The 25,567-nt window shown below is 37.9% G+C and overlaps 1 protein-coding gene across 4 annotated transcripts in view; it reads right to left on the minus strand.

Moving 5' to 3' along the window:
- HIPK1 (homeodomain interacting protein kinase 1) overlaps positions 1-25,567 on the minus strand; it is a 48,152-nt gene that overhangs the window by 22,073 nt on the left and 512 nt on the right. For 3 of the 4 annotated variants that reach the window (XM_033861616.2, XM_033861623.2, XM_033861619.2), the window contains exons 2-4: positions 14,557-15,634; positions 6,983-7,106; positions 700-819 (exon numbers count right to left, since the gene is read on the minus strand). In XM_033861616.2, the coding sequence (XP_033717507.1) occupies positions 700-819; positions 6,983-7,106; positions 14,557-15,632 (1,320 nt within the window). In that variant the 5' untranslated portion in view covers positions 15,633-15,634. The remainder of the gene's footprint in view (positions 1-699; positions 820-6,982; positions 7,107-14,556; positions 15,635-25,567) is intronic. The other variant, XM_033861626.2, reaches the window with a different exon arrangement.

Below are 25,567 nucleotides of genomic sequence, written 5' to 3' on the forward strand. Positions count from 1 at the left end.
AAGTGTTGTCACCTTGCCAACCAGAGATCACAAACGTGAAAGTAATTTACAACAAGAAAATCTTCCGGTAGAGAGATGGGACCTTGATACCTGGCCACCCTTTCAACAATGATAAAATAAATGTGCAAGCAATGATGTAGCACAGTTCCTGAAGAATGTCAGTTAACAAGAAACATTACCATTTTTCTCTAAAAGTTACTTTCAAATGAAACAATATTTCAAATACTAACTATTCAATAGGCTCAGAGACAGAGTCACTGGGTTAATCAAATTACTCAGACATCTATTTGTTTTAAGAAAATAAGTAAGGTCTTAATATGGGCAGTTATAAAATTGTGTTGTTTTGTCATATTTATTGAGAATTCTCTAAAAAACAGCCACTACTAAATTACTCTAGTTCTTCCTATCACTTAATGATAAGCACTACTCTCCATACCCCCTTCTTAGCTGCTGATTCAAATATATAAAATAACCTCAGCCAATTGAACTGGCATTTAATGTTTTGTTTTTTTAACTAAGGATAAGGCCATACGGGTACAATGATATAATTTCTCAAAGTATTTGCTCCTGCAAACGAAAATTCCCACTGTCCCCCCTTTTGCCCCCCTCCACCTCAAGAATTTAATAACTAAACTTTGAATTCAAATTGGAATTAAGGAGTACAGGAATGAATAGTATAGTATAGCAAGGGAGTCAGACCTTAAGCCTCCACAGTGGGTACCCCAAATTAGGATCTCTGTTGAAAAACCTGGTTGTTTTTGTTCCGGCACTGAGAAGATATTCAGCTGGCAGGCCTTGTGTTTGTGAAATGTAACGAATCTGAAATGTCAAAACCATCAAAACATTGATTTGGAGTGAAAAGGTAAATTATTAAAAACTTTTACACTAAAATATTATAAATATTAGCTCTAGTCAAAAAAAAAGAAAGGTACTGCAAAGAAATTAACTATTTGATCAATACAAATGAAATTTATCTGTAGATATATATGCTAACCCACTCACAGATAATTCCCAAATATTTATTCAGTAACTTCCTTGTTACTATACCTATTATTTACAAGGAAAACTCAGTTTTGAAAATTTTCTGTGTGACCTTTTTTTTTGGTAGATTTCTGATACAGAGTTCAAAAAACTATAAGAAATTTCTAGGACAGAACAGAATAGTTTCCAACAAACTATTTCATGGATTACCAAGGTTTTGTTTGTTTGTTCATACATTATCAAATTTAAGAGATTAGGAAAAAATTTCCATAAACCTCTTCCTTCCTTGGCTACTCTAGCTCTTGTCAATTGTCCCCACTCTAAATTGCTCATACCATAAAATTAAACAATTTAGTTTCTCTATCCCCCCATCAATAAAAGGCAGGTACTATGTTCATTCATTCAATTTTTATTTTTATTTTTAGTTGCATTAGGTCTTCATTGCTGTGCATGGGCTTTCTCTAGTTGTGGAGAGCAGGGGCTACTCTTTGCTATGGTGCACGGGCTTCTCATTGCGGTGGTTTCTCTTGTTGTGGAGCACAGGCTCTAGGCGCACAGACTTCACTAGCTGTAGCACGCAGGCTCAGTAGTTGTGGCTCGCGGGCTTACTTTCTCCGTGGCCTAGAGAAATGTGGGACCTTCCCGGACCAGGGATCGAACCCGTGTTCCCTGTATTGGCAGGCGATTCTTAACCACTGTGCCACCAGGGAAGTCCCCATTCAATATTTATTGAACACCTACTTTGAACTAGACCAGCAGTTCTCAAAGTGTGGTCTGGGGAACACTTAGGGGTCCCCAAGATCCTTTTAGGGAGTCTATGAAATATAAACTATTTTCATAATAATACTAAGAAGTTATTTGCCTGTTTCATTTCTTTCTCATGGGTATAGAGATTTCCAGAGGTGATGTGTGATGATGTCACTGCTCTGATGGCTAATGAGACATGTGCCTGTATATTCTTGTGTTTTAAAAGTGTCCCAGTTTTGGGACTTCCCTGGTGGCACAGTGGATAATACTCTGCGCTCCCAATGCAGGGGGCCCAGGTTTGACCCCTGGTCAGGGAACTAGATCCAACATGCATGCCACAACTCAGAGTTTGCATACCACGACTAAGGAGCCCATCTCCCGCAACTAAGGAGCCTGTGTGCCACAACTAAGAAGACCACCTGCTGCAACTAAGGAGCCCACGTGCCACAACTAAGGAGCCCACCTGCCGCAGCTAAGACCCAGTACAACCAAATAAATATTTTAAAAAATAAAAATAAAAGTTTCCCAGTTTTATTGTTCACATTTCTGTTTGCTTTCACAATTCTCCCTATCCAAAAAAGCAATCTGCTTCTTTCCTGACCTACTGAAAGTAAAACAAGAGGTAATTTTTTTAACCATCCCCCCCTCCACATAAGAATGGCTATATTTAATGACGAAATTAGAAAGAAACTTTTAAGCAAGGAAATCTTACTTCTCACCTCTCCACCCCAAAAATTTCAGTTTTAATTTCTAATGCAATATATATTAATAGATATAAGCTACATAAACAGGGCTCTTTGGGGTCCTCAACAATTTTTTAAGAGTGTAAAGCAGAGGTCAGAAAACTATGGCCTACAGGCCAAATCTGGCCGGCCGTCACAAGACAATTTTAGAAAACAGCAGGATATTACTCTGAATCTGTGAGAGGTACCTAACTGGAAGCCAAAATACAGCATTGGCAAAATAGAAAAAAAAAAAAAATTGATGTGGATGAGAACATTTTAAATGTGAACTTCTTTTCCATACAAAAAGGGAATTTAAAATCCAGGATAAAATCTGTACAATGAAATACTATGCAGACATTTTAAATGATAGGGTAAAAGTATATTTATCGACATTGTAAAGAAAGATATTTCATAATATACTAACTGAAAAAGCAGATTACAAATTAAATATGACCTCACTTAAAAAAATTACACTTCACTGATTCTAAGAGGCACATTTTTTCACATTAACATCTCTGAAATTAGGATATGTCTTAAAACTGATAGCCATGATAAATCATGGTTTAATTGGAAGCATTCTTTCTTAGAGGTACAGAAAAGTAGTTCATCTCTCAATCAACAGTGTCTTAGATTTGATGAAACACAGTATATGTATTCCTCTATGTCCATAAGTTTATATATGAAACATAACTATATGTAGCACATATTCATTCTTTCAGTAAGTACTTATTAAGCCAGGCAGTAGTGATTGTTAAAATAGACATGGTTCTTGCTCTCATAGACTTTGCAGTCAAGTGAGGGAAACAGACACTGAATGCATAATTCAAACTGAATTGGCATCCTGAAGAAAATAAACAGGCTTCTATAAAAATACATAACAAAGGAACCTGACCTAGACTGGGGACTGGTGAGGAAAACATACTTGAAGAAGTGACACGTTAGCTAATAAATGAGTAGGGACTGACTAAACGAAATGAATGGGTGGTGGAGAAGCATTCCAGACTAAGAGAACAGTATGTGTGAGGGCCTGTGCTAGAAGGAAACATTCTTAACCAGTGCTGAAATGATGCCAGTGGGGCTAGTGCAAGAAAAGCAAGAAGAAATGGTATAAGATCAAATCTTGAAAGGAAGAGAGGAAGAGGAGAACAACCCAGGTAGAGGCTCAGAGGCCATATTAAGGATTTAGCCCTTAATTCTAAATCACGGGAAACCACTAAAGAGCAGGGGAGTGGCATGATCAAATTTGTGTTCTGAAAAAAAAACACTCTGGAAAAAAGACTAGAGGGAGGCCAGAGTAGGTAAAAGGGAGGTTGTCTAGTAGCCCATGTAAGTGATGAAGACAGCCTGGACGAGGGTAATAGCAATAGGAAAAAATGAGTATAATCAAGAGGCATTAGGACATACATGGTCAGGAGATACATGCATGTCCATACATGCATGTGCACACGTGTGCGTGCATGTCCACTCTCTCTCTCTCACACACACTCTCTCTCTCTCTCTCACACACACACACACACAAACTGCAAAACTACATTTCCCTTCATAGAATTTATCTCAATTGTACTGTATTATTATTTGTGTGATTTACTTAATGTCTATTTCCCACCACCAAACTATAGCCTCCATGAGGGCAAGGACAATGTTTTATTCAGCACTGTATCCCCAGTAACCAGAGTACCTATGACAGTAGTCAATGAATACATAAAGAAAATTAATAAATTAAAATATATAAATAAATACAAAATATACCAAAACGTAACAGGTTACCTTTGAGGGGTAGAACCACTAAAGGTTGAAATTTTTGTCTCTTGGCTTACTGCATCTTTTCTAATTTCTCTACAATAATGCACTTACAATATTAAAACATTAAAAATGTTTAATATTATAGAATGAAAAGAGTTAAACTGTGAAAGTAGAATGGGAACTATCATACAGATACTGCTTTTCACATAGCTTAAAATAATGCAACAACAAAGGCCCCACCTTACCTTTATGCAAACAGAAAGTATTATTGTCATTGTTTGTTTGTTTGTTTTTTGGGGGTTTTTTTTGCGGTACACGGGCCTCTCACTGTTGTGGCCTCTTCCGTTGCGGAGCACAGGCTCCGGACACGCAGGCTCAGCGGCCGTGGCTCACGGGCCTAGCCGCTCCGCGGCATGTGGGATCTTCCCAGACCGGGGCACGAACCCATGTCCCCTGCATCGGCAGGTGGACTCTCAACCACCGTGCCACCAGGGAAGCCCTCCCTTGCTGCTTTTAATGTTTTTTCTTTGTGTTTAATTTTTGACAGTTTGATTAATATGTGTCTTGGCGTGTTTCTCCTTGGATTTATCCTGTATGGGACTCTCTGTGCTTCCTGCACCTGCTTGACTATTTCCTTTCCCATGTTAGGGAAGTTTTCAACTATAATCTATTCATATACTTTCTCAGACACTCATAGAATTAGCAAGACACTCAGCGATTCTACTTCTAGCTTTATACCCAAAGAAACGGAAAACAGGGACTTAAACCCTGGTACACCAATATTCATAGCACCATTATTCACAACAGCCAAAAGGTGGTAACACCCCAAGTGTCCATCAACAGATGAGCACATAAAAAAACGTGGCATATATACATATACATACACACACACACACACACACACACACACACACACATACATATAGACATACACACAATGAAACACTGATCAGCCATAAAAAGTAATGAAGTTCTGATACAGGCAACAGCATGGATGAAAAACATCATGCTAAGTAAAAGAAGCCCAGCACAAAAGACCACATATTGTATGTGATGAATATGCTATGCTAGCATAGGCAAATCTATACAGACAGAAAGTAGATTACTGGCTCCCAGCGTGGTGGTGGGGTGGTTAGGGAAGAATGGGTACTGACTGCTAGTAAGTACTGGGTTTCATTTTAGAGTCATGAAAATGTTCTAAACTGATTATGGCTATGGTTCACAACCCTGTGAACATACTAAAGACCACTGAGTTGTACACTTTAAATGGCTGAATTATACAGTATGTGAATTATATCTCAATAAAGTTGTTTTTAAAAAAACTCAGCTGTAAGAACAAGGATCCTGCCACAGGAATCTTTCTATATAAGCAAAGATGCATCAAGATAAAGTATTCCCAATCCTGCTCTACAACAGCAACACCCTATTTATTCATTATTAAGCATGGGAAAAAAACAACTTTCTCCTACAACCCATTTTCACATCTGTGCACCAGGCAAAAATTCTCAAAACTACTATATCATTTCTTTACAAGGTAACCCCCCATTGTACCTTAGCTTCTAAATCTAATTTTATTTGGTTCCACTTCCTAGGAATATTTACAATGCAATCTGTTTACTAAGGTTGAAGAGATGCCACAAAACATTTGGCCTAGGAATGGCACTTTAGAGGCTATAATTGCTCGGAGCAAGTTTTCTTAATCGGGGGGTCCACGAATTCCCTAACTTTGTATATAAAACATTGTGAGCATATTTTTCTGAGAAGATCCATAGCTTCATCAGATTCTCAAGAGTCTAAAACCGAAAGAGGAGAATCAATGGACTGGTTCAAGTAACTGTGGTTTTGCATCATTTAATCTCCCTCACACTTCTTTGTTGTTGTTGTTAAAATAAGGAAGGTGGTTCACGTCTCACAAGGTGGATGAAAGACTGAAAAATTACAAAGCTCAATGTAACTGGTTACTTATCGTATGAACAACTCATTTTTTATGTCTCACTCAGAGACAAATCCAAAGAGTCAAATTTTTGGAAGTTGGTAAATGTTACATCTACTGTAAAATGGACTGAGGAGTCAAAATGCCAGGTTGAATAGGGAAAAACACTGTTTTGCTCTTTTCTCTTTTAATGGTTTAAAATAACCATAGAACCATTTTTTTTTAAGAACAAAAAATGAGAATTCACAATTTACTTCCATGGCAAAACTTTTTTCCTTAGGACCAGTTTCTTAGGAAGTTGTAGCATATCTTCTAAAGCTTGTCTGTTTTGAAACATAGATAATTTGTTACAATACTTTTCAACTCATAAGATTTCCCTCCTAAATCCTATGTTACAGAGACCTAATACACATCACAACTTCTAGGGTCCAATGTGTTTCAGTATGCAGATAGTAATTACTTCAGTGTGTGTCATGTATAAAAAGGAATAAATAGCACTAAATGAGCCAAAGTTTGCTCTTAAAATTCCAACTTCACTTCCTTACTCTACTTTCATATTCTAATTCACAAGACATATTGGCTGACAAGTTAAGTCTCTAATAAATCATTACAGACCTGGAAAAGTAGCAACCTAAAGTAATATAAAATAAAATCCTTTTTAAAGTTTAGAATTGCAAATATAACTTCAGACTAAGAAGCAGGTAGAGAAAATTCTATTCTTTAAAAAATTATTTTTAATTGGACTATTCTTTCCCTACAACCTAAATAAATACTTCACTAGTACTTCTATTCCTCTAGAACCTTTCATCAGTAACTACTTGCTTTCTATTGCCATCCAAATAAACACTCTTACCTGATCATATTCTGAAGCACCAGGATAAAGAGGCCACCCCAGGAACAGCTCAGCTATCACACAGCCCAATGACCACATATCAATAGCTTCACAAAATGGTAATCCAAGAATAATTTCAGGGGCTCTAGCAAAAACAAAAATAGCAAATTAAAAAAATTACACATTATTTTGGGAAACTAACTATGTTGATTAAGTCTTGTTTTAGTATCAGGTAAAGGTACATTGATTTAATGAAAATGAAAACAATCTTTGGTATAAAATCCATAATTCGAAACTCTTGGCCCCAGATGTGTTTTGAAATTCAGAGCTTTTTGAATTTCAGAAAGGTACTACCCATGCATAAACTACATACTTTATAATAATCCCAATGGAGTGTAGGGAAGCATCCCATAATCAAACACATTAATACTTCTGCAACAAAACATATGAGCAATCACACTAAGCCAGACAAATACTTTAAACAGCCTTACATTGATTCAAGCCAGGTCTTGCCAATAAATAAGTTTATACCAAACTTAGAAAAAGATTTTTAGCTTTGAAAGCTTTCTGAATTTAGAAATTACAGATAAGGGATTATGGACTTATTCTTTTTATTCTTAGAAACTTTTTAATTACAGAAAAATCAATTAAATGGCCTGATCAATAAATACCCCTTTATGACAGAAATGCCTTCTGTAGAGACACAGTGGTTCAAATCCTAATTCCATTATTTAACAGCTGTAGGCAATTAATCTTTCTGAGCCTCAGGTTCTTTTTTTTTTTTAACAACTTTATTGGAGTATAATTGCTTTACAATGGTGTGCTAGTTTCTGCTGTATAACAAAGTGAATCAGCTATACATATACATACATCCCCATATCTCCTCCCTCTTGCATCTCCCTCCCGCCCTCCCTATCCCACTCCTCTAGGTGGTCACAAAGCACTGAGCTGATCTCCCTGTGCTATGCGGCTGATTCCCACTATGAGCCTCAGGTTCCTCATTCATAAAATGGAGATGAGTACCTCTTACTACATAAGGTTGTGGTAAGGTTAAAATAAATAAGTAAAAAATAATGATGATAATGATGTCGTTCAAATATTAAAGCTCTTGACCAGCGCCTGGCACATGGTGTGTTATGTAAGTGTTAGATAAAACAATGACTATTATTATTATACCATCATTCTTTTAAAACTTTGAACTCTCTGTGTGCCTTCAGAAATATTCATTTCCACTAACGCTCCATGTGAGAAACCCAACCCTACGAAACCTTAAAGAGAAAACTATGGTAATGCCATAAACTAAGAGCTCTCTCTATATGAATATATCCAAGGCAAAATTATTATCCCCTCTATGTTATACTTATAGAGGAGGAAACAGAGGCAAATAGATTAAGTAATTTGCCCAAAATCACACAGTTAATAAGTGGCAGAGCTAGAATTTGAATCCTGGTAGCCTAGCTCTGAAGTTGAGTACATTATACTGTCTCTAAATAAGTAAAAGTCAAATACATACCTATCTATTTGGCATGGTGGTATACATGGTATTTTTCAAATTGTAACTAAAATTAAGAGATAAATGGATTCAAAAGGGGGATAATAATAGGTTATATTAATAATAGATGATATTTATATAGTACTTAGTATGTGCCATGCACTAAGTTCTTTAAAATGTGGGGTTCACTTAATTCTTACAACAATCCTATGAAAGTATATCTTATCACTGTTAAGTCATCAATTATAAGGTACACATTTTTCACATTTTAACATCTCTGAAATTAAGAAGATTCCTGCAAATGATGATATATTTTAGTTTAATGGCAGTGCCTTTACTTTCTTATTGGTACATAAATAATATTATATTTCATCTTACAATCAATGGCACCTTAGATTCTATGTAAGAAAGTATTATTTCCATTTTACAGATGTAGAAACTGGGCACTGGCAGGTTAAGTAACTTGCCCAAGGCTGGAGCCCAGGCAGTCTGGATCCAAGGTCTGAGCTCTGAAACACTTTATCATCTCCAAATAATTTCCTTTTCTTCTTACAAGTCACAGAATTTGAATCTGTAAGGACACTCCAGATCCAGATCCCTCATTAATCAGGAGCTAAATGGAAAAGCAGATCTCTCCATTAGGAACCACTGGCCATGGCTCCTCATGAAGTGCCTAGGTTTCCCAAATTTTATTTTTAAGTAGTATGTGCTTATTGTTGTGTTGTGTGTATGGGGGAGGGGGGCAGACAAAGACTGAGTGGGGAGGGTATAAAGATATTTCCCTAAATAAGAATATCCTCCCAGAGTAATTTTCTAAGTAGCCCCTAGAAAATGGTAAATTAGAGGACTCCAAAGGGTCTAAAAACTTTCCTGATCCTTGCACAGAAACAGCAGAAGATCCAGGCCTGCTGGGACTTACACTATTTGACAGCTAAGGGTGGAACCACTAATACCATCAGTTTTGGGGCTATTTAATGTGAACTGTGGTTCTGTTAGCCAAAGAAAACAAAAAAGTGATATTCCTATTGCAGGTGGCTAGAGCCCCATATTACTGATGGAATTTCAGAGTTCAATTAAATACAACCACTGTGGCATGTTTGATAGCATTAATAAACTAGAGGGTAAGAGTACCCAGAAACATAAAAGCCTTTCTAAAATTGAAAAGGAACACAATTTTTACTTTCACTGAGCAGACTCATTAATTTCTAAGTTCATGACAGTGCCAAAAATAGCTGGCAGGGAGAATGCAAATGGCTTTGTGCCAAAATAAAAACTGGGCTTAGAACATTCCTAAACATCAACTGAAGAGCAGCAGATTGATTTTGCCATTCCTACTATACCAGGAAGACATTTTAAAATCCAAAAGGCAGGTCACAGGGAGGGGCCAGGCCACCCAATAACTTACTTCTTTAAAAAGGTAGCCATAAGATGTGATAACTGTTAGGCTTCTAAGGCTTAAAGTTTAAGGGAAATTAAGAAAAACACTAATTCCATCTCCCAAGCCCACTAAACAAAAAAACCCTGAAGACTGACTGGAATCAGTTTTTCCATTTGGTCTTGCTCTGCTTCTGGAGTAACAAAAGCAGCTAAGTATTTCAAGTAAAAGCTCACCCAAAACAGTTAACTCTACCACATCTACCATGCAAAAAGGCAAGTATCAAAAGAAAAACAAGGAAAGCAGTAAAAATAAAGTAAAATAAAATAAGGCTGCTCAGTCTATTGAGGACTTTTCACTTTCATTAGAGCCTAAAAATGTTAGACTGATGTAAACTCCAGGAAGCAAAAAGACTTAAGTTATCTTCTTTTACTGAACATCATTTAGAGCAGGTTCACCTCTAAAGACTGAATGTTTTAACCTCTGAATTCAAATCAAGATTCTTGATAATATTTTCATTACTATATCATCTTTCCCCTTGGCCTCCAATATTTCTCAATCCCTCAATATAAACTATACACTGAAATTCTGGTTCTACTTCATCTATATAATAAGTTAATTACTCTTCTAGGTCCCTTTCCAGCTCTGACATCCTAACAACTGGGCAGTAAAAAAGATTACCTATTAAAGCACAGGAAAAAGGAAAACAAAACTAGCAGTCTTCCCTTTAGTAGGAAAATGGCATTAATTGTACTTTGGACATGGTGACTCTCCTCTTTGAAGATACATCCCATCCTTTGAGAACAAATACTAAACAGGCTCTCACTGCTATAACCAGGAGGTAGAAATAGCAATCCTTGCATTTTGATTTCCCAACTTCAAACTCCTTTAAATTGAAAACTTCCACCTAAGTCATAAAGCTCTATTTCACTGGAACCCAGAGCAAGCTAAGGTTGGAATCACTTAACAGCACAAATCATTCTCTGCTCATCTTCATGAACACTCTTGTTTCTTCCCACCCATCTCAGAGGCATCAAACCAAATAAGAGATGTTACATAAAGTCTAACTTCCTACATCTGTGGCTTAGGTGTTAACTGTGGTTTCAGTGTCAGATGAAACTGGATTGTTTGTTTGTCTAGGATAAACTGAAAATATGTTTTCCTTATCTAGATCTTGTCCTTCCGTACATAACAAAGTGACCTCAGCTTTAAGGCCAGCTAGCCTGTTCAGAATGGAAAAGCATTGAGCTTGTAAGCATGACAAACCTTTGTGCCTAAAACTCAAGCCCCAACGACAGCAACTTTTCTTGGAATTAGTCTACATTTACATTTACAGTGGGCTAGGAAATAAAGTACTTTATTTTAACTGCTTGAATTATTTAGCTGTGCCCATGGCCAACAGAGACAGCATGGTGGCAAAAATTTACGTCAACTGATAGTACTTTGGCATGTTATCAGCAAGATGAAGCAATGTAAACAATGCAATGTAAAAAGGAGGGTAAGAGGAAGGCTGGCTCTGGAGCCAGAATGCTTCAATGGTCAAAAGGATTTCAGAGAGGTTTTCTGAAAGACAAGAGGGTGAGGATTTAATGGACTCTAATAAAGCAACAATGCAACATGCACAGGACCACTGTGGATAAAATTTATATAAAGAAGGAATGCCTGAGCTGCTATTCCACTTGCCTTAGGCTCATCAAGTATTACTGTGATAGAGCTTTAGAAAACTATAAAAAGAATAGATAAAAACAGATTAGGGTGGATTGGAAGACAATGTTGTTAAGACGTCAACACTGCGCAAAGTGATGTGCAGACTCAGTGAAATCGCTATAAACACCAATGATGTTTTTTTCAGAAATAGAAAAGTCCATCCTAAAACTCATATAGAATTTCAGGAGACTCCAAAACAGCCAAAACAATCTTGAAAGAAAATAAAACTAGAGGTCTCACACTTCCTGATTTCAAAACTTATTACAAAGCTACAGTAATCAAAAAAGCATGGTACTGGCATAAAGACAGACATTTAGAACAATGGAACAGAAGGGAGACCCCAGAAATGAACCCTCATATATATGGCCAAAGGATTCTGACAAGAGTGTTAAGACCATTCAATGGAGAAAGGACAGTCTTTTCAGCAAATGGTGCTGGGAAAACTGAATATCCACATGCAAAAGAATGAAATTGGACCCATACTTTATACCATACAAAAATTAATTCAAAATGGATCAAAACCTAAATATAAGAGCTAAAGCTATTTGAAGAAAACATGGGGAAAAGCTTCATGACATTTGTTTGACAACGATTTCTTTTTTTTTTTTTTTTGCAGTATGCGGGCCTCTCACTGTTGTGGCCTCTCCCGTTGCGGAGCACAGGCTCCGGACGCGCAGGCTCAGCGGCCATGGCTCACGGGCCCAGCTGCTCCGTGGCATGTGGGATCTTCCCGGACCGGGGCACGAACCCATGTCCCCTGCATCGGCAGGCGGACTCTCAACCACTGCGCCACCAGGGGAGCCCTGACAACGATTTCTTGAATATACCAAAAGTATAAGCAACAACAAAAAAGACAAATAGGACTTCATCAAAATTTAAAACTTTTGTGCTAACAACACTATCAATATAGTGAAAAGGCAACCCCATGGAATGGGAGAAAATATCTGCAAATCATATATCTGACCAGGGATTAATACTCAGAATATATAAAGAACTCCTACAACTCAGCAACAACAAAAAACAATCCAATTCAAAGATGGACAAAGGACTTAAGACACTGCTCCAGAGAAGACATACAGATGGCCAATAAGCACATGAAATGATGCTCACCATCACTAAACATTAGGGAAATGCAAATCAAAACTATATGAGATATCATTTCACATACATAAGGATGGCTATTATCCAAAAAAAAAAACAGAAAAAAAAAGAGAGAGAAAGAAAATAACAAGTGTTGGTGTATTGGTGAGGATATGGAGAAATTGGAATCCTCATGCATTGCTGGTGGGAATATAAGATCATGCAATGGCTGAGAAAAAACAGTTTGGTGGTTCCTCAAAAAGTTAAAGAATTACCATATGACCCAGCAACTCTACTTCTAGTTTTATACCCAAAAGAATTGAAAACAGGGACTCAAACACTTGAATGCCAATGTTCATATTACATCATTATTCACAATAGCCAAAAATGTGGAAACAACCCAAGTGTCCATCAACAGATGAATAGATAAATAAAATGTGGTATATACATGCAATAGAATATTATTCAGTCCTGAAAAGGAATGAAATTCTGATACATGCTACAGAATTTCAGAGATTAACCTTGAAAACATTAGGCTAAGTGAAGTAAGTCAGACCCAAAAGGAGAAATATTGTATGATTCCACTTATATGCAATATCTAGAATAGGCAATTTCATAGAGACAGAAAGTCAAATAGAGGTAACAGGGGTAGGGGGTAGGAGGGTGGAGTAGTTACTGCTTAATGGTTACAGAGTTTCTGTTTTGGGTGATAAAAAACATTTGGAAATAGTGGTGAAGGCTATACAACACTATGAAGATACTTCACAACACTGAATGGTACATGTTAATGGTAAACTTCATGTTAGGTAGGTTTTATCACAATTAGAAAAACAAAAATATGTAGATGGCATATTTTCTGAGTCCCTATACAGGTTAAAATGTCCTTACATTATTTTCACACATAATATAAAATTCTTAGTTCAGAATTTCTATTTCCTCAAAATTTATTATAGGCATTTGGCATGTTGGACATATCTCTTGATAAAACTTATTTTGTGGGTTATCTTTTTTTATTGTTTCACTTCGTGATTGGGTGAGTGTACAATCTGTGTTTAATGCATGACCATTAAAATAAATATCAGATTCTTTAAAATTAATAACTAGACAGATAAATGACGTACTGAGAAATAAAAACTCATTTAAAGACTTTCCCGTCTTCTCTTTCAGTAATACTCCTTGATTACAGTACAGACAAAATTCTACATACCAGCATTTAAGTTCTGTCCCAATAAATATTATATATTGAAAAGGTAGCTTTATTAGAAGTATCAATATAAATCACTAAAGTATAAGGTGTTTGGGTCAAGGCCATTTTAGGATAACCAAATAAGTTCATATGCAAATAAGTTCAAAGGACTATGGAACCAAATAAGTTCATATGCAAATAAGTTCAAAGGACTATGGAGAATATTAAAACGAGAAGAGACCTTAGCAATCATCTAATCCAATTCTCTCTATTATGCAAGAAAGAAAATGTAAAATAATAAAACGTTGCTAGAGTTAAACTTGGAATTATTCCCAAGGCATCTTACCTGCCAAGAGAGGAACCTGGGAAAAATAGCAGCATATGCCCAAATTCATCACATATAAGTAAACATCTTATATATTTAAAGATACTTTAAAATGGGAAAATTAGGTATAACGGTAGTAAAGAAGGAACCAGATGCTACTATAATTCAACTAGGAACAACCTTCAGAATCAGACTGAATTAATTTTTCTAGAGTTAAAATTTCAGAAATAAAATAATGTTACATATAGGAATGCCACACACATGGAATATTAAATACTAAATATATTTAGGATAATACTAAAGTATATTATCCTATTCTGTGTTGAAATCTGTAAATAAATTCATTGTTATACGTAGCCCTTTGTAATATATGTTAAATATAAAGACAGATCTCTAGTTGAAGACATGCTCTTTAGCATTTGCCACTTGCCTGTAGTAACGTGACTGTAAGTAGGTTGAGCACACAGCTTTGGAAACGTGACTAGCAGAACCAAAGTCAATGACCTTCACTCGGTAGGGTTGGCGCACTGGATCGACCAGCATTATGTTTTCAGGCTTAAGGTCAGCGTGAATTAGACCAAGGCTCTTGAGCTTCATCAGGGCTGTGGCCACCTGCTGCAAGATTGGTCTGATGTACTTGAGTGGCAGTGGGCTAAACTTGTTCTGCTTTAGAAAATCATATAAGTTCTGCTCCAGCATCTCAAACACAAGGCAGGTATGATTCTTATGCTGAAAGCACTCATAAGAACGGACAAAATTATACTCATCGGCATTTTCACTGCTTAGGCGGGAAAGGATGCTCACTTCAATCTGTCCTTGTCTGGCATAGGAGGGGTGGTTCTTCAAGATTTTAATAGCCACAATTTCCTTGGTGCTCCGCTTCCAGCACTTGGCCACCTGTCCAAATGTTCCCCGGCCTAAGAACTCCAAGACTTCATAGCTGTTTGTCATAGAGCAAAGGATCTCATGCTGGACCAGCTGGTAATCCCCTTCTCCACTGGAACTGCTACTCTTTGTGGTCACAGTGGTGGTCGTGGCAGCGGCACCCACCACAGTCCTGTTTTGCAGCATGAGAGGGGGATGTTCTTCTATGATTTGCACGCTACCGTTGCTGTCAACTTCCTCACTTTTTCTTTTCAATCCACATTTTTGATATGGCTCAAGCAAAGAAACGTTGCTTCTGTGAGTCAGGGTCTGGCTGCTTTGGAAGGTTGATGTAGCAGCACTGGCAGAGCTATCAGCAGCTGTTACAACAATATGCTCCACTGCAGGAGCTGGGAGGAGGAGGCCCTGGTCGTAAGCAGGGATGTTGAAATTTGCTACCTGGTGAGAAGAGTTGGCTTGCCCTTGTGTGGCTGGGAGGGTTTTGCTGTGGGTATAGTATTTGTCGTTGCTGCTCTGTCCAGAAACATCCCAACCAGAAGGCTCTATTTTCAGTTTCTTTGCACTGCAGAAGGCACTCGACGACACTGATGGGGGGGAAAACACCTGCAGCTGTGATGCCATACCTACATCAAGAAAGAGGAAGAATTAGGCCCTCAATTTTATACAACCCCTCAATTAGTATATCAGAAAACTTTCAGTTTAGAAAAAAACAAGTAAACGTATATCTGGCTGAGGTTTTATTTTATACATTTTCCAAAACATGTTTCCTATTATAGAAGGATAAACTTTTTGGTCTAATTACACATCCTGAATCACTTTTTTGAGACTCAGCAATAATAGGACATACTGTTAAAAGAGTATGAACATCTAAGATGGTTTATAAGATAAAAACAACAACAATAGCTTAGATGATTGATCACTTAGTATGTGTCAAGTGGTAGTCTAAGCACTTCATACACATAACTCATTTAATTCTCACCACAACCTTTTGAAAAACATACTATCATTATTTCCATTCTACAGATGAGGAAACTAAGACACAGACTGGTTAAAAGAATTTGCCCAAAATAACACAGTTCTTAAGTGGCAGCACTAGAATTCAAACCCAAGCTCTTTGGCCCCAGAGTTCATTCCACAGCTGTCTTCATTCCTGCCCTGATTAGCTCTTAAATCAATTATTTAAAAGTAGACATAGATGACATGCTTATAAAATTCATAGATGAACCAAATTTGGGCAGGATACTCAATATTGCTAAGTAACAGGTCCAAAAAGATCACAAAGAGCAGAAACCATAAGGTAAATCTAGCTGATGACATTTAACACAAATATTGACTTCCTACTTAGGTCCAAAATCTGGCTAGCACAAAGCACAAGGATAAGAGATACAAGGTTTCACAGGATCATATATGAAAAACACTTTGTTAGCAAGAGAAACATTATGTAATAATGTTCCCCTCCCCTAAAAAGCTAATTCAATCTTAAACTATATTCACAGAAAAAGCAGTGTCCAGAATGTAGCAAAGTGAAGGCAACCCACTCTGCTCAGATCACAAATAAAACAGTGTCTAGCTCTGCCCACTATGTTGTAAAAGGACCATTGATAAACTGACCAGAAGAAAGTAATCAGGATGAGGCAAAGCCCAGACGGGATCTTCTGAAGAACCTAGGGAAGTCATCCTTAGAAAAATATGGGGAAAAGTAATAAGAACTGCCCACCTTTCTGTCCCTGAATGTCCCACAGACACCTCAAGCTCAATAAGCCCAAAGACTAATCCGAAAGCTAATATTTTCAGAATAAAGTCCAAACATTTGACCTAGCATACAAGCCATTTCATATTTATCTTCTTCCTTCTGAATCACATAACCCTCAGGTGCCTCGGGCCTCCACACTAATCCCTCTTCTCTTGCTCCACATGTTCCCTCTTTTCACTACTTCCCAGCATTAGTCATCTGCGAAAAAGTAACAAATTTCCCTCTCTAACCCAGACTTCTCTCTTGAACTCCAAATCCTTATTTTCAAATAACCACTCCACACTTCAACTTGGATATCTCAGAGACATCTCAAATTCAAGATGTCCAGAATTAAACTTCTGAGCCTCCACCCCACACCCAGTTTTTTACCTCAATTATGAGACACCATCATGCATCTAACACCTCAAGCTAAAAAATCAGGGAGGCAATGAGTCTCAGTTTCCTCATCTATAAAATGGTGAATTAAATGATTTAATACACAGGACATGCTTAGTGCCAAAAATTCACTTAATATTATTATCCTGACTCATTCCCCTCCCTTGTTTCCCTCTCTTAATCCCCATATCTAACCTATAACAAATCTTATCTACTTCCTAAGCATATTTCAAATCAGCCATTTTTTCTCTACCCTTATTGGAACCTTTCTAGTTCAAACTGCCAGGAGCCTCCAAACTCATCCTGAATGCACTCAGGGGACCTTTGCTTTTAAACTATGTATTATATATTGGAGGACTGCTCTTTGTTAACCATCTCCCTCCTTCTGCCTCCAGGGTCTTTGATTGCTTTAGGGATAAAATCCAAAATCCTCAACTTGCTTTAATAAGCTCCCCACAAATCTAGTTGCTGTCTTCCAAAATCTCCCCACCTCGATTCTTCCACCACTCCAGTCATACTGCCCCTTGTTTCAGTTCTTGGGAGGCCCTCTATGTTGGAGACTCTCTGCTAGGAAAACTGTTTCTTCCCTCCCTCCCTCCCTCCCTCCCTCCCTCCCTCCCTCTCTCTCTCTCTCTCACACACACACACACACACACACACACACACTCTCCCCACAATCATCACCACCACTGCATTCCCACAACACCCTGTACCTATCTTATAACATTATTTATTTAATGTTACATCCCCAGATACTGTAAAGGTTCCATGAGAGCAGGTACCATATCTGTCTTGTTCTTTTGCTTTTATCACCAGAACCTACCACAGACTCTGACAATATACAGACACTCAGTATTTGCTGGGTGATTTGACCCCTGCCTACCAACTTCATTTCTACTCCCTACTACTCATGTTAAACTGCAGGATTCTCAAATGCTTCTTTTGTTTTGGTTTTTTGACGTCCCTCTCTTTTATCTGTGCAGTCCTTGAGATATGGGGGAAGCCTCCACTCTAGTACACACAGTGTAATTTTATTAGTCATAAGAGAATAAACACACACAACTAGAAAGGAAGGAAACATGACAAGGGATGTTACAGAACATAAAAAAACAAAGTGTACGTTTCTTTGTGCTTGAATGCAACTAAAAACCATCTGCACTGGACCAGATAGCTAGAAGAAAGAACAAACCCTCAACCTTCAATTTCTAAAATGCTGTCTGGATTTACTTTAAACAAGAGTTTCTATAATTTATATGAACCTTGAAGAGAAAAAAAGTATAAATTAAAAGAATGTTATTGCGGGACTTCCCTGGTGGCGCAGTGGATAAGACTAAGCGCTCCCAATGCAGGGGGCCCAGGTTCGATCCCTGGTCAGGGAACTAGATCCTACATGCATGTCACAACTAAGAGTTCACATGCCACAAGTAAGGAGCCCACGTGTCGCAACTAAGGAGCTCTGGAGCCACAACTAAGACCTGGAGCAACCAAAATAAATAAATATTTTTTTTAAATGTTATTGCAATTTAACTCCTAGGTTACAGATTTACAAATCATCTTATTCTACCTATATCACTGACATAATACCAAACTATAATGAGAGAAAAACTGAAATCAAGTAGTGCCTTTACAAAATTTACCTATTAATATGTGCAAAAATATTTCTTGTCATAATATCAAACCAATTTCTGAACAACGAAAAGGAAGCAAATGTTTGAAATTTGTTTTCCATCGTATATTTGTTGAGTTACTACTTTTAACAATCTATCAAAATACATAAGCACAACCTTCATGTACCTAAAAGTATTTAGTAAAAAATTTGAATACTATACAAAATTTGCAGTTTGTAGCTATGTATAGGAATATGGGGGCTTATACTGAAAAGAATTCATGAAATGTAGCTCCAAGTTTTTAAAAGTATGATGATCATAACTGGACACTTTTCAAAAGTATTCTGTTTACCAGAGGAATGTTAATGACAACCTTTCACCCAGTGAACAAAATAACAGATACTGATGGCTTCAAATTCACACTGAGTACTGCAAAAAGCACAAGTTCTAGGAAACTGCTCCAAAAGTTTAAGTATATAAATAAATATAATTCTTACTCAGTAAGACAAACTTAAGTCCACCCATAGGGAAATAACAACCCAGAATTTCACTGGCCTTCCCCCCAGCAAGGGTGTATGGTACTGAAGTCAATGTCATGCCACCAGGACTCTTACAGTGTGGCTGAGACTCAGCCTGACCTCAACAAGCACTAGGTGAGAAGCAAATACAGAATCAAAATTGCCCAGAAAAATCTATACTCTTATTTATATAACACTCTGAAATTCCGCTAAAAACAGCCATTTCTAAACACGAAATAAAGATACTATGTCCCCCCAAAATTTTTTCTTTTTCTTTCTTTTTTTTTTTGCAGGGGGTGGGGTGGGGGGGTGAGAGACAGTTTTCTCCCTAGGCTGAGACTTCCCAAACAAAACCATGGAATAGAATTAACATCTGTGGGAAATTTACAATGTATCACACTCCCTTAAGCACATTACACTATTTTCAATTCACATGAGAACAGCTCCCAATAAATTAAAAGCTAACTTCCTGAAAATGTTTCCCCTCTTGACTCTAGCAATAAACTAGTCTTTTCATTTCAAACCTGACTTTCCAAGGATTTAACCGTCTAAATATAATGACAAACTTTCCCACTGCATTAATCCCAAACTAGAACAAAAGGCAAAAGGCTACTGGTACTTGTACGTATTGCTAAAAAGAGAATTGAGTCTTGCTAGACTCCAAGGCTTTCAAAAACAGTCAAACTAACAGCTTCTCCACTCCCTGCCATGGGCACATCTATTTAACAACATTTACTGGGTGCCCCATCCTCTGGGCACTACAGTTAGATAATCTTACCATAAAGAATTCAAATATTATAACTATGAATGAAATAGCTGAGTATGACAATGGAGGTAATCATTTATCAGTGTTTTGCCCTTAGTCTTGACTCACTTCCATCTTTTCCTGGACATACCAATAATAAATTCCTAATGCTTTTGCTTGGAGTCATCTTTGACTTTTTGATACAATTTAACAATTGATGATCTAAATAACCTACCATCAGTACTGCATATTGATTTCTTCCTCTAGCACTTGCCCTCAGCTGACATGTACACAGATGTACGTATTCTCCAGCACACTGATATATAAAGAGTATTCATATCATTAAAGTGGGTAAATAAGAATACACATTCTGGAAAAAGATAAGATTGGGAAGAAAACTCTCACTGGAACACCAAATATCTCCCACCTACTGCACAATCCTGCACTACTTAGTTCAACAGCCTAACTTTCCCCAAATGGTACTCTCTAGCCCTTCTCAATTCATTCTTCACCTTACAATTGAAGGGTTTTTTTAAAGGTCCCTTCTCAATTCATTCTTCACCTTACAACTGAAGCTTTTAAAAATGCATTATCTATCCCTCATTTAAAACTTTAGGATAGGGACTTCCCTGGTGGCCCAGTGGTTAAGAATCCGCCTGCCAATGCAGGGGACACGGGTTCGAGCCCTGGTCCAGAAAGATCCCACATTTCACAGAGCAACTAAGCCCCTGCACCACAACTACTGAGCCTGCGCTCTAGAGCCCACAAGCCACAACTACTGAGCCCACACGCCCCAACTACTGAAGCCCGCACACCTAGAGCCCGTGCTCCACAACAAGAAGCCACCGTGATGAGAAGCCTGTGCACCACAACAAAGAGTAGCCCTCGCTCGCAGCAACTAGAGAAAGCCCGCGTGCAGCAACGAAGACGCGACGCAGCCAAAAATAAATAAATAAAATAGCAAAATAAAATAAAAACTTTAAGATAAAGTCCAAAATCTCTAATTTGGATTGTCAAGCTTTATAAGATCTGGACCCTGATTATTTTTGTAGCCTCGTTTCACTGACTCTTTCCCCCAGGCACTCTCTTTTCTAGTAATTCGAAATGTTTCTCCTGCCCCAGTTCCTTCATACATAACATTTTCTCTCTGAACTTCATTTTACCCTGTTTTCTCTTCTTTTAACTACTACTTATCCTTTTAACCTTTACTTAAAGCTCACTTTTTCAATGTGGCACAGGCTGTTGGTCTGGACCACAATCTACTTTCTCCTTCATCCCAGGCACAAGGCTAGACAACATTTTACCAGTCCCTCCCTCCAATAAAAAGTGACGTATGAGCCTTTAGTGTTCCACTCCCTTTCCACCAGGAGGAACCCATGGAGATCCAGTTTCTGCCCTGAGACAACACTCAAGGGTTGGCAGAGCAGCAAGATGGAAAGAACATGGGTACCTGAATGATCATGTAGAGCAGAGTAACCTGCCCAGCAGGAATGCTCACTTCAACCTGGAACATTTACTTTAGGCTGTTACATGAGAGAAAAACAACTTTCCTTCAGCAAGACTGAAGGAGTCTTTAGCCAGCCCTACGCTGACAAATACATTCAGGAAAGCCTTCTCCAGACCACTAGGTTAGATTTCCTGATAAAGGCTCCCACAGGATCCTCTACTACAGAAGTAGTAGCACTTACCACACTTGTACTTATTTATTTCATTTATTCATTGAACAAACATATTTTGAGCATCTAGTATGTCTGCTGGCACTGTTCTAGATCCCAGGGATAACAGTGGTTCCAGATGGACAAGATCCCTTATCTCCTGGAGTTTACTTTCTACTGGGGAGATAAACACCTCTTCTCCAAGAAAATGGCAGCTAGTGATAAATGTTATGATGAAAACAAACACAATGACATGATCGAGATGGTGGGAGGGGGAGAGATACTCTTTGGTGGTCAGGGAAGGCACTGTAGGATGGTGGCACTTAAAGCTGAGACCTAATTGACAAGAAGAAGCCATCCCAGTGAGAGAACAATTAGTGCCAAGATACATTCTTGGTCTATCTGAAGAAGAGACCAGAATGGATGGAACGGAACAAGGGAAAAAATAGTAGAAGCAGAACACAAAAAGGCAGACAAGGGCCAGAATACATACTGACTTGCGGTCGCTCTGGATTTTTATTCTAAGTATGACTATTTGTAGTCATACTTAGAATAAATAAATAAATACTTATTTAGAAGTTGACTTCTCTTCTAAACTGCAAGTTCCATGATGGCAATTCCCAACAGCAGAATAGGTATCTTCTTCTTTTGTATCATCGGCATCAATCACGATGGCTGGCACACAGCGTGTGTCAAATGTTTGCTAGAATGAATGACTATAAAGAGATCACATTACTGCTCCATATATAAATGTAAGGGGATCTCAGAAGTCATTCTGGCTAAATTAGAGAAATACTCACATGAGATAGAAATTATAGTCTGTTGTCTACAAGAGAATACTTATTCTAAGTATAGTGATACAGAAGGAAAAAATAAGCTTGAAACCCTGATGACGGCATTTGAATCAAAGTTCCCCACCCCCTTTCCTGTAGCACTTCCTTCACATGGAACCATGTGAAAGAGCCAGTTCCTCAACTAGTATGCAAAAATAGGGTGTGGAATAGGTGGTGGTAGCTGACAAAGAAGGAACTCTACAATTCTATGTAATTTACAGCCATTTAAACCAATTCTGTAATATTTTGGTAAACTGGCTGAGTGGCGTTTTCCTTCTAGGCAGGATATTTTTTCCTAAATTTCAATTGCTCTCTTAGATTTATTTGGAATGAAGAATCTATAGCAACAGAACAAAAGAAAAGTGTTTTTTGTATTTGGTAAAATGGCACTATCTTAGTATGTGCACAGGACAGTCTATAAGGTCTATAAAGTTTAGAATAAAGAAAACTATACCTCGGAGTTTCAATCATAAGAAAAATGACAAATTAACAAAAATGACAAATTAGCAAATCAATATGAAACATAAACACTAAGATAGAACCCTGTTTGGATCAGCCAGAAAAGGCCTAAGGAAAACAGGACTCAACTAAGGTAACGACAGTTTGGCAGATGGAAGGTAGAAGGTCTTAGATGAATGAGATAACTTTTGCCAGTATGCCAGGGGATATGGAAAAATGAAAAACCATTTAGAGTAATGCATTTGATTGGAGCAGAAGACACTGGCAAAAAAAGTACAGGAAAAAAAAAGAAAAAAAAAAAAAAAAGTACAGGGATTCTAACGGCTAAAATGGACCTTAAAAGACTTTCTAAAACCCTGTAATTCCAAGATGAGAAAAAGTAGACCCAAGAAAGCCAAACAAGTTTTACACAGAGCTAATGAGTAGTAATGCTGGCAAAGAATTCAGGTTTTCTGATTCTTTTTCATTAAGTATGGTGGGAAAGCACTGTACAAGGCGCTCTTAAAGAACCCAAAAGAAATACACCTAAGTTTCCCTATCTTCAAAGAACTTAAAATGTTGCTTAGGTGATATGACACAAAAAATATATATATAAAAACAGGATGTAAAAATTTTTAAGTGCCAAATTATGCTCTACAAAAATACATAAGGCATTTAGGGAGATAGGAGATTAGGAACAAAAACTAAAAAACAAAAAAGGAAGCGAAAAGCAAATCAGTGATTGTTGAAGTGGTACTTGAGAGAAAAATTATTTTGATGACTTGTGTTCAGAATGGCATAACATTTAAGGGAAGAAACTGGGGAAGAATTAATAACTGTAACTTTTTTAAAAATGGATTGCTTTATATAGTCATGAAAATGAAAATAAAGGGCCAATCAGGAAGTTCATGTTTGCAAAATTACTTCAAATTACAAAAGAACCAGTTACGATATATAACTAACAACAAGCTGCACAAGTTCCAACTGTAAGAAGTTTATAAGGCAGTTTTGGCTCACTGATTTCTACCAACACAACCACTGACTAAGCTGTGCTTATGAAAACAAAACCAGAGAATAAAAGAAGTCTATTTTCCAGAGAATTGTGAATATTGAGATTATCTTTTTTTCTTTTAGGAGAGAGTTCTGGCTTGGTTTTCAATCTCAAATTACCAATCAACTTGCTCTGCAATCCATAAAACTACAATGTCCAAAGACAGGATAAACTATTCATGAAGATATTGCCAGCAAAAGTCCTACTTACTAATCAGACTCAGTATGTTTACAACATCTCATTCACCATTCTACTGGTAAGATGTTTTACTGGCGTGGCTGCCTCCAGTTCCAGCCACAAGTACTTTACCAAAATATCCTTCAAGCCTGGAACAGTGTCTTAAAGTCAGTGATATCTTTCATCATACCGTTGTACCAGTTTTATAATACAGAACCCTGAGATGATTACAGGTATCTCCAAAATCACCAGCTGAATTAACAACTATTATATGACTTGTTAGTAGATTTTTAGATGTTTTACAGAAAGCTTTAGACCTACATATGAAAAAGAGCTGGTAAAGATTTGCATTCTCTATAATCTTAAAAAAAAAAAAAAAGAACCCACTACAGACCAGGAATCAAAAATAGCTTTACACACAAACAAGAGCAGAACTGTAGGTTCTACTGAGGGCATCAGCCACTTAATTTAAACCCTACTTCATCAGAAGAAGGAAGCCATGCTGCTGTTTTCATCAGTTACCAGGAAACAAATAAGATAAAGGACAGATTGGGCAGAAGATTCTACAGCTGAAATTAGTATTTTGATGCAATGACTGAAAATTCCCAAAGTGTCACTAAGAAAAAGCATCTAGGGCTGCCTCAAAGAGTATCTACAACTGAGTCAGGGGGTTAAGTGGAGTAAAGACACTGGAGTTTGCGGTGGTTTTTTTTTTCCCCCTCCTCTAGCCCCTCCTCCCTTCCCCCACCTAAACAGAAAAGAAAGCGCGCCGAGCGTAAACACAGGCCAGAGCTCACGGTTTGTCACCACAACAAATTGGAGGTTAGACCAGCGCTCTTGGAGACCGAGCCCCAAGTCTTGGTTGCTAGGCACAAAAAACGGCCTCTTTCCCACAGACCTGTGAACAGCGGGGGGCCTTACCAAGAGTTTTGGTTGTTTCCCCGCCCCCCTCCCTTTTTTTTTTTTTTTTAAACGAAAGCTTTGGGAAAGTGGCGTCAAACAGCAAAAGTTTCCCTTTGAGCCAGACATCTAGATCTGCCTTGCATAGATATACATTAGGTGGGCCGGTCCCACGCAGTCTCCACCATCATTACAATTTACCAACCTAACGATTAAATAACAGCAGTGGAGAGGATAGGAGGACTCCCACACCCACATCTCCGCGGCCGTCCGTTCCAGACACCGCTTCCTGGTCCCCAACAGCACAAATAACCCCAAACACGGCACTAAGCAGAGCTGTGAAATTCACACGCACAAACCACACACTGGGAACCGGCCACGACAGCCGAGAAAAAACCGACCGGGTGAGAAAACGCCAGGCGGTCCCCTGTCATCTGAGGACAACAACACGCCCAGGAGAGAAGTGGCAGGACACGGGGGAGTTGCCCCGAAAACAAGCCCGCA

The sequence above is a fragment of the Tursiops truncatus genome, chromosome 1, assembly GCF_011762595.2.
Source record: "Tursiops truncatus isolate mTurTru1 chromosome 1, mTurTru1.mat.Y, whole genome shotgun sequence".
Classification (NCBI taxonomy): domain Eukaryota; kingdom Metazoa; phylum Chordata; class Mammalia; order Artiodactyla; family Delphinidae; genus Tursiops; species Tursiops truncatus.